The sequence below is a fragment of the Pelodiscus sinensis genome, chromosome 1, assembly GCF_049634645.1.
Source record: "Pelodiscus sinensis isolate JC-2024 chromosome 1, ASM4963464v1, whole genome shotgun sequence".
In the NCBI taxonomy this organism is placed as follows: domain Eukaryota; kingdom Metazoa; phylum Chordata; order Testudines; family Trionychidae; genus Pelodiscus; species Pelodiscus sinensis.
Window position 1 is genome coordinate 222,251,590 of NC_134711.1, and position 10,606 is coordinate 222,262,195.

The 10,606-nt window shown below is 43.0% G+C and overlaps 1 protein-coding gene across 8 annotated transcripts in view; it reads left to right on the forward strand.

Annotated features, from left to right (window-relative positions):
- The window catches only part of LOC102455184 (arylsulfatase H-like), a 28,440-nt gene that overhangs the window by 12,843 nt on the left and 4,991 nt on the right, over positions 1-10,606 (forward strand). For all 8 annotated transcript variants that reach the window (XM_075915599.1, XM_075915582.1, XM_025188993.2 and 5 more), the window contains 4 exons: positions 666-802; positions 2,282-2,416; positions 5,603-5,765; positions 6,902-7,023. In XM_075915599.1, the coding sequence (XP_075771714.1) occupies positions 666-802; positions 2,282-2,416; positions 5,603-5,765; positions 6,902-7,023 (557 nt within the window). The remainder of the gene's footprint in view (positions 1-665; positions 803-2,281; positions 2,417-5,602; positions 5,766-6,901; positions 7,024-10,606) is intronic.

Sequence of the window (10,606 nt, forward strand, 5' to 3'; positions counted from 1 at the left end):
TATATTGTTATTGTAAATATCTCAAACAGTACCAGCAAGTAATAGGTTAGGCAACTGGTGTGCTAAGACAACTGCCTATCATGCTGATGAGATTGTTTCACTGTGTCCATTGTCTGTCTCCATCTCTTGCCTCTTATATTAGAGGTGAGCTCCTGGGGGCAAGGACCAACTCTTTGTTATGTTTGTTTGCCACCTTACACAATGAGATCTTAGTTAACTGGAGCTGACCATTAAGGCTATGTCTACACTCCAAGCTAGAGATGTGATTCTTCAACTCATATATATATATATAACTGCACTAACTCTCATTTATGTGGCACATGTATCAGTAGAACATAGCTATGGTAGCATGGGGAGTAGCAACAGAGGAACAGTTTCAAGGGGGTTGTACTTGACATGGCTCAGCCCTGCTTCCACTGCTACTGCCTGTGCTAACATTAACTGCACTTCTATTTATACTCACACTAGCTTGATGAGAATGCGAGCAGGTGTACAAATACAAGGAAATTACACCACCCCTAGCTCACAGTACAAACACGACACACATAACACTGAATAAACACAGAGTAAAATATTTCAAGGACATTTGTTTTTCAGGGGTTAGTTGTTTACTTAAAATTTACTTTTTTGAGGCCATGACAATTTATTTTTTGTTTTGTTTTTAGAAACAAGCATGGGCCATTCCTCCTCTTTGTTTCCTTTTTACATGTGCACACTCCTCTCGTCACCACAGAGAGGTTTCTTGGGAAAAGTAGACACGGTTTATATGGAGATAATGTGGAAGAGATGGATTGGATGGTGGGTAAGTGGTCTTTATGAATGAGACCAACTTTATTTATTCAAAGTTGTCTCAAAAAATTAAAAAGAGATCTTGTTATAATTTACAATGATAGTAGATTTACACTGCCTGTAGCAGTCATGATTTATTCCTCCTGGGGTGCAATTTGGAACTGGGGTACCACTGAGCCCTTTCTCTCACCAGGCTGGGTTTCTTTCATACTGTGTGGCAAGCTGAAGACCTCTCCCAATCCTGCGAGGTCCAGGCAGGGATACAACCAGCTGCAGTTACTTGAAGGCTTCTCCCCAACTCCACAGCCTGGGACCACAAACCTGTAGCATTCTGCTCTGGTCAAAAGCCTGACCAGTGTATGAGTTCTTACCCAGTCCACCACTTGTACAAAGGAAAGCAGACATGCACCAATTCTTATTCCTGAGCTGAGATTTTCCCCCAAGCACATCATTCAAGCCACACTCTTTTAGATAAAATGTAAATGGATTTATTAAGTATAGAAAGGTAGATTTTAAGTGATAAGTGATACCAAACAGGTCAAAGTAGATTAAATAAACAAAAATGCAATGTAACCCTTAGGGTATGTCTACACTACCCCGCTAGTTCGAACTAGCGGGGTAATGTAGGCATACCGCACTTGCAAATGAAGCCCGGGATTTGAATTTCCCGGGCTTCATTTGCATAAGCCGGCCGGCGCCATTTTTAAATGCCGGCTTGTTCGAACCCCGTGCCGCGCGGCTACACGCAGCACGGGCTAGATAGTTCGAACTAGCAAGCCATTCCGAACTATCTGTACACCTCGTGGAATGGCTTGCTAGTTCGGAATGGCTTGCTAGTTCGAACTATCTAGCCCATGCCGCGTGTAGCCGCGCGGCACAGGGTTCGAACAAGCTGGCATTTAAAAATGGCGCCGGCCAGCTTATGCAAATGAAGCCCGGGAAATTCAAATCCCGGGCTTCATTTGCAAGTGCGGTATGCCTACATTACCCCGCTAGTTCGAACTAGCGGGGTAGTGTAGACATACCCTTATATACTACATGGGACTTGAATTAAACAGTGTCTGTTCCTGTTAGATAGTACTGTATAAGCAGTCTACCAAGATTTCATGCAAAGACATAAGATCAGCCATACTGGGTCAGACCAAAGGTCCATCTAGCCCAGTATCCTGTCTTGCAACAGTAGCCAATGCCAGGTGCCCCAGAGGAAATGAACAGAACAGGGAATCATCAAGTGATCCATCCCCTGTCACCCATTCCCAGCTTCTGGCAAACAGAGGCTAGGGACACCTTTCCTACCCATCCTGGCTAATAGCCATTGGTGGACCTAACCTCCATGAATTTATCTAGTTCTTTATTGAACCATTCCTTGACAGTCTTCCTTCTTTCCTGCCTGGAACCATCCCTTCCTGCACTTCAGTCTTTGTTCCTTAATGATATATTTGTAACCCTATTTCTCTGTACTGAGCAGCATGGTTTTTTTCTTTATTTACAGGCAGAATTCTGGATGCTGTTGACAAAGAAGGTTTGACAAACAACACATTCACTTATTTCACATCTGACCATGGAGGATCCTTGGAAGCTCAAAACCACAATGTCCAGCTGGGTGGTTGGAATGGAATCTACAAAGGTGAGAATTCTGCAAACAGTCCGTCTGTGGGGTCTTATTTTAGGAAAGAAAATGCTATAAGTAGGTCCAAATGTATTTAGAAAAAAATATATTCTCCCTTATCGTGGTGCTCAGAAAGGCAACTGAAACCCAGGGAAGACCCAGATAGTTTCCAATTTTTAGACTAACCAGTGTCTATGCTTATAACATTACTCTGAGCACAATCTGAAATGTGGACTAAAATCTTCATTTTTACAGATGGGGAATTAAGGCACACGGGATGACTTTCCCAATGTCACAAAAGACATCTAGGCAAAACAGAGAACTGAACCCCAATCTTCTAGACTAGTAGCTTGCTGCTCACACTAAGGGTATGTCTACACTACCCCGCTAGTTCGAACTAGCGGGGTAATGTAGGCATACCGCACTTGCAAATGAAGCCCGGGATTTGAATTTCCCGGGCTTCATTTGCATAAGCGGGGAGCCGCCATTTTTAAAAACCCACTGGTTCGAACCCCGTGCAGCGCGGCTACACGGGGCACGAACTAGGTAGTTCGAACTAGGTTTCCTAGTTCTAACTACCATTACTCCTCATCTCACTACCTAGTTCGTGCCCCGTGTAGCCGCGCTGCACGGGGTTCGAACCAGCGGGGTTTTAAAAATGGCGGCTCCCCGCTTATGCAAATGAAGCCCGGGAAATTCAAATCCCGGGCTTCATTTGCAAGTGCGGTATGCCTACATTACCCCGCTAGTTCGAACTAGCAGGGTAGTGTAGACATACCCTAACTGTTCACATGTCAGTCTTCCATGATACTTCTCATAAGTGCCTATTTGGCTTGCTACAGGGTGCCAGGAATAAATGAACAGAATTACAGTTCTTTGGGTACCTGAACACCATATTTCATATTTTCCAATGTTGATTTTTTTATCTTTAAATTTCCTGCTTACCTGAGTTTTGGTTTTAAACTACTTTGTTTTATTGAGGTTCTCTAATACAATTATTTAATACAGGTTGGACATCTCTTATCCGGCACCCTCAGAACCTGAAAGGTCCTGAACCAGGGACTTTGCCGGACTAAAGATGGTTCCCTTCCACAGCTCCAAGCCACTTACTCTGCCAACTGGCGGGGGGCGGGAGGGGGCGGGGAGGAAGGGAAAGGCAGAGGGACTCCCTCCAGCCCCTGCCGGGCTAGCTGCTGGTTCGCTGACCCCACTGTTCCTGGCCCAGCTGGACTGCCTGCTCCAGCTGGGCCAGCAGCCCACACTGCCATAGGCTCCAGCCCTGCACTACCACGAGCTGCTGGGGGCTCTGGTTCTGGTCCCAGGTCCATGGCTGCCTGCAGGCTCTGGCCCCACTTCCACAGGCTATGCAGGGGTCCAGCCTCACACTGCTGGGGGCTGCTGCCAGCCCCAGCATTTGTCCACTTTCACAGGCTGCCCAGGGCTCTGGCCCCAGCCCTGCACTGCCATGGGTTGTCGCTGGCCCGATCCTGCACTGCTGAGGGCTGCCCCAACCCAGTTCCAGTGCCACAGACTGTCGGGGCTGCCGCCAGCTCCTGCCTCATTCTGCTGTTTTAACCCTATGCCTCCTGGATTGCTCTCCTGCCACTAGGAGGGCTGCCCCAACCCAGTCCCAGTGCTGCAGACTGTTGGGGCTGCCACCTGCCCCTGCCTCATCCCACTGCCTTAACCTGACCCCTCCTGGATTGCCCTCCTGCCATTAAGCTACCAGGGTTCTCTGATCCAGGAACATCCGTGGTCAACCAGAACCACAGATATTGTTGGACGAGAGAGTTCTGGTTTTGGGAGGTGCAGCCTGTACATATTTATAAACTTTTGTCTAGTTCAACAGTGTGTTAGTATTTACTTTAGTTTCCATATTGAAATGCCATTCAAAGTAGTGACTATTTAGAATTAAAAGAGAGGCAGTTCATTATGGTGCACAGGGAAGAAGGGTGGAATTGAGAGATGATTAGGAGAGTATAGAAAGAGCTGAGAGAAACACCACACAGACTATATTCTGGGGCTTTGCATCAGGACTGAAGATAGCCGTACAGAAGCTCCTTCACTATTGAGTATTCCCCTTTAGTGACTCTGCAGAACTTCAGATTCTTACTTAGTTCACTTCCTTCTAGAATTGCCTCAGAGCATCCCTGAAGTTCTAATCTAGACGAACCCTTGGAGTCCTTGAAGACAGTCAACCTTTTCCCAGAGTCTCCTCCTGTATCTGTGAATTATTTCATTATACTCCCTCTTCTTTCGGTTGGAACTATCTCGCAAGCCCTTAGTATAAAGGCTGCTTTCCTGAGAGTTATGTGGGATTTCATTTTCTCTTCCATTAACACTGTATTTGTTCTGTCAGATCTTAGCAGTCAAGGTGTCCTCTGTTGCAGTTAATTTATATTTGTATCACAACATTCCACTTTAAATGAATGTTACAGATCTGAATTTTGTTTCTTTTGGGGATTTTAAGAGTAGAGTTGCTACTCCTTTGCCCAAAGTGCCTCACAACCATGAAATGCATTAGAGGCCATAGGAAAGAATGGCCTAATATAGAAAGATGCCTGTGTCAAAGTCAGACAGGACTCACAGATTTGTCAGTCCGCTCTGTTTATTAGCAAAGCCGCTCTGCTAATGCACCCAGAAAATGTGAGTCCCACACAAGGTTCAAACCCCTTGATTTATACAGTCAAAAGAAAGCCAAGTTAACAAGATTAAAAGAGAGGCAAAACTTCACATGTTTAGTATGAGGCTAGTCAAGTATTTTCATTTCCACATCAAGCACACAGCAATCTCCTGTCCATATCTCCCTGGTTATCTCAATTGTTTTCTGCCTAAAACCTAATGTTCCCTTTCCTTTTATCCTAGGCCCACCTGGCTAGCACTCTGATCTGCATACCTACAAACAACATTAACATACTTTCCTCTTCAGAGACAAACAGTGTTCCTTCAACTTATTCAATTATTACAGTATAATTCATCTTTCTCTTACAATATAATTCTTTCTACTTTCACACCTGTAATATGCAGCTGGGAAGAGCAAAGTAAGCAGTGCCTTAAATCTTGGCTTTCCTTGTATTCCTAGATTTAGTGTGATTTATTTTCATGTAAAGAGTGTTGGAATATCATATTCCAATCTATAAATTCATAATAACCTGTCTCAGTCCTAATGACTCAGTGTTTCTGGCACCATTTCTCTTACAACAGGTGGAAAAGGCATGGGAGGCTGGGAAGGAGGGATCCGTGTGCCAGGGATCATTAGATGGCCTGGAGTATTGACTGCAGATACAGTTATTGATGAACCTACAAGTCTCATGGATATTTACCCCACAGTGGCTCACCTGGCTGGAGGAATAATGCCTCAGGACAGGTATAGAGGCTGCTTCATTAACCATATTTGTTCCATTTCCACTGTAGTCAAAAGCTTGGTATGTTGCTCATCCTGATATATGCAAGTTTTGTTTTAGTTGTGTGTTTTTAAAGGGACATTGTCATACTGTTTTAAAAAACAAGTGTCTTTATCTTTCTTTTTGCTTAGCTCTACCTATTCTGTATGGGTATGTCTACACTACCCCCCTAGTTCGAACTAGGGTGGGTAATGTAGTCATACGGAGTTGCAAATGAAGCCCGGGATTTGAATTTCCTGGGCTTCATTTGCATAAAGCCAGCTGGCGCCATTTTTAAATTCCGGCTAGTTCAGACTTCATTTGTAACTCCGTATGACTACATTACCCCCCCTAGTTCGAACTGGGGGGTAGTGTAGACATACCCTATGATTTTAAAGAAAACACAAAGGAGACAAGTTTACTTGTACAGAAAGAAATAGAATTAATCACAGTATATTTAAATTCAGTTTTCTTTCATAAACAAACAGTAGAAACCAATGTATATGTGCAATTTCTGGGATGAGTCTAATTTTCTTAAGAAGACCCTCCTGTATTAGAAGGAAATGGGAGGCAGTAATGTTTTGTTAGAACATGAAGGAAAGGACTGGGAGCCTAGGCACCTTTGAGTCCTATTTCTGGCTTTACCATTAGATAAGTACAGGCCAGACATGTAGACCAACTTATAAAACTTTGGTACTTACGGTGAGGCTCCAAAATCCATCTTTAATCATCTATATGCCACTTGATTCTTCAGAAGTTCTGAGCGCCTCCCATTGACTTCAGCTTTAATCACCCAAGTTTGAAAGAATGAATTTCTCTTTGATTACACTTTACTCCTTTGTTAAAATGATCATGTTAATTACATCACCATGGTGATGTTTTTGTAATGTACTTGTGTTCTGAGACCCTAGGACCAAAGGCACCGTGCAGGTGGGAACTATTAAGCATTAGTTCCACTGACTCAGAGTTGGCTGAAATTTTTCATCAAATTTTATAAATTAAAATGTCAATGTTTCCTGAGTCTAATGGTGGCTTGTTTAAGAATTGCTATTTGCAGTAATACTGAGTACAGAATGTACTCCACCCAGTATGATGACTTCCATTCTCTCCATCACATTAGGGTGGTCGACGGCCGAAACTTGATGCCCTTGCTGCAGGGAACAGTTCAGCACTCGAAGCATGAATTCATGTTTCACTACTGTGGGGTATATTTACATGCGGTACGGTGGCACCAAAAGGACAGTGAGTATAAACAGTCTCCCCACAACAAGTAAATTGGGTGATTTAATAGTTCCTTTTGGCTTTCAGATCTATGAAACTGAAACAATAGGGAAGTAAATATAGAGCAGTTTGTTATGTCCTAAAAGAAAAGTCCAAACAAAATACCATACTGTACATGCTTGGGTTCCTAGGGAGAGGGCAAGAGGACAAACACTTGACATGTTCATCATGTTGCTTACTACAGAACTAGAAGGAGCTCAGATAGCACAGTGGTGAACACAGTATAAAAACCTAAATAGAATAGAACAGGAAAAATATCCGGCATTACCTGTTATCTTGACACTGCACTTCTGAAGAGTCCTGGATAGCTGAGTTGGTAGTTCTCACACTTTCTTCTGATATAAAAGAATATGATTCATGGCTATACTAAAGGTTGGATTTTTAAAGGAACATTTAAGAACATAAAGACTCAGCTAGGACGTCATGTAAGTCTTGAAATCCCACAAGATGTCCATCTGTATCTTTAGATGCCTAAATACCTTTACAAATCTGGCCCTGAGCCCACAGGAATAGTGGTGCTACCTCATTACACCCAGTGCTTTCTTTACTGCATAAGCATCAGGAAAGTTATCAACAGAGTGATCATGGACACAGCCTGGGATTTTTAAGATTAAGGTGTTTGACTATTTTCAAAAGTTCCATGTTCTCTGTTTATTTGCATGTTCTCCTTTATAAGGCTCAGCTATGAAACATCTTTCTTTAATTATGCTAATTGACAGCAGCAGCAGTGCATTTCTTACATATGACCACAGCCCTGACACAAACAAACTTCCCTAAGAAAAGAACTCTGAATTAGAGATTGATCAATAGCTTGTTCCCCAAATAGAAGACAATCTGGACCCATTGAGGCTATTTTTTGTTTGTTTTTTGTTTGTTTGTTTGTTATTTTTTGCCTGAGAATAGCTCTTATCCAAAAACTTCAAAAACAGACTGCAATGAGAAACTACTGAGCTGGAATTCAATTTGGCACCCTGATAAAAGGTTTAAATAGACACATGGAGTGGTTTTCACATTACAACAGGTGATTTCTCCCTCAGGTACTCTCACTTTCTCATCACTATTGGGGTATGTCTACACTACCTCGCTAGTTCGAACTAGGAGGGTAATGTAGGCATACCGCACTTGCAAATGAAGCCCGGGATTTGAATTTCCCGGGCTTCATTTGCATAAGCGGGGCGCCGCCATTTTTAAAACCCCGCTGGTTCGAACCCCGTGCAGCGCGGCTACACGGGGCACGAACTAGGTAGTTCGAACTAGGCTTCCTAGTTTGAACTACCGTTACTCCTCATTCCACAAGGAGTAACGGTAGTTCGAACTAGGAAGCCTAGTTTGAACTACCTAGTTCGTGCCCCGTGTAGCCGCGCTACACGGGGTTCGAACCAGCGGGGTTTTAAAAATGGCGGCGCCCCGCTTATGCAAATGAAGCCCGGGAAATTCAAATCCCGGGCTTCATTTGCAAGTGCGGTATGCCTACATTACCCCGCTAGTTCGAACTAGCAGGGTAGTGTAGACATACCCTTGGAGATTAGTCACATCCACTCTGACTTAATTAGCGCTGATGTCACACTCCCATTTCTAGCCACGTCTATACTTATGCGCCGGAGAGCAATCTTCTGGCATTTGACATCTTTACCAGACCTGCTAACTTGAAGGCTGAGTGTGGCTCCAATCGGTGCTGGCACTCCTCGCAGTGCACAAAGAAGTAAGGGAGGCCAATCAGAGCATTTGTTCTCATCGACCTCCCACTGTGAAGATGTGAAGATGACACCAAGCCCATCTTAAGGTATTTCAACTCCAGCTATGTTATTTATGTAACTGGAGTTGAATATCTTAAGCCAGCCTTCCCAGTCTAGTATGGACCTGGCCTCTGTATCTCTACCTTTTTTCTTTTCTTTTCAGCATCTAAGCAAGTGAGTTGTATCTGATGAAAACTTATGCCCTAATACCTAATACATTTGTTAGTCTTTAAAGTGCCATCTGACGCCTTGCTGGTTTAGCTGAAACAGACTAACACATGTCATTTTAAAGAAGTAGTTCCATCCACACAAGTCTGACAATGACCCTCATGGGCTCCCAATGCCCTTGTGACTACATTGTGAATAACATTTTCCCTCTGGCTATCTGGGCTCACCGGGCAATTTTAAGGGGCAGGATTTTGAGCTGATTAAACATCTGTGAAGCAGAGAGGGGGAATGTAATCCAGAACAAAAAGGAGCACTGGTTTTTCATCTAACAATTTATAGAGCAGTAGTTGCCACATTGCATAACTTGTCACACAAGACCAGTGCTCCTCTATGGCTTTGGGAGTCAGTGAGGGACTTGCGTAGATGGAACCACTTATTCAACATAGCTATTTGAGTACAACTTCCAAACAATATGCAGTCCACACAAAGGAAGATCTGGTCCCTCCCCCATAGAGCTAAGATAATCATCTCCAGCAGGGGTAAATGAGGGTACCAGTTGCTGTGAAAAGAAATGGTTTTAAGTATGATCCTACAGATCACTGCCTTAAAATAACCATAGAGATGTAGCTGTGTTAGTCTAGTCTAGCTGAAACAAAAAACAGGACTATGTAGCACTTTAAAGACTAACAAGATGGTTTATTAGGTGATGAGCTTTCGTGGGCCAGACCCACTTCCTCAGATCAAATTGTGGAAGAAAATAGGCATGACCATATATACCAAAGGGATACAATAAAAAAAAATTGAACACATATAAAAAGGACAAATCAAATTTCAGAACAGAGGGGGGATGAGGAGGGGGAAGGTAAATGTCTGTGAGCTAATGATATTAGAGGTGATAATTGGGAAAGCTATCTTTGTAATGGGTAAGATGATTAGTGTCTTTGTTAAGACCCCAGTGTAAAGTGTCAAATTTAAGCATGAATGACAGTTCAGAGGTTTCTCTTTCAAGTTTGGTGTTAAAATGTCTTTGAAGCAGTATGCAGGTAATCAAGTCATTGAGACAATGCCCCTTCTGTTTGAAATGGCAAGAAACTGTTTTTTCTTTGTGATACTGTCTGATATCCATTTTGTGTGCATTGATTCTTTGGCGAAGTGTCTGAGACGTTTGTCCAATGTACATAGCAGATGGACACTGTTGGCACATGATGACATAACAAACAATGCCCAGAAAGGGCATTGTCTCAACAACTTGATTACCTGCATACTGCTTCAAAGACATTTTAACACCAAACTTGAAAGAGAAACCTCTGAACTGTTATTCATGCTTAAATTTGACACTTTACGCCGGGGTCTTAACAAAGACACTAATTATCTTACCCATTACAAAGACAACTTCCCCAATTATCACCTCTAATATCATTAGCTCACAGACATTTACCTTCCCCCCCCCCCGCACACATCTCCCCTCTGTTCTGAAATTTGATTAGTCCTTTTTATGTAAATGTTCACTTTTTTTTATTGTATCCTTTGGTATATATGGTCATGCCTATTTTCTTCCACAATTTGATCTGAGAAAGTGGGTCTGGCCCACGAAAGCTCAACACCTAATAAACCATCTTGTTAGTCTTTAAAGTGCTACA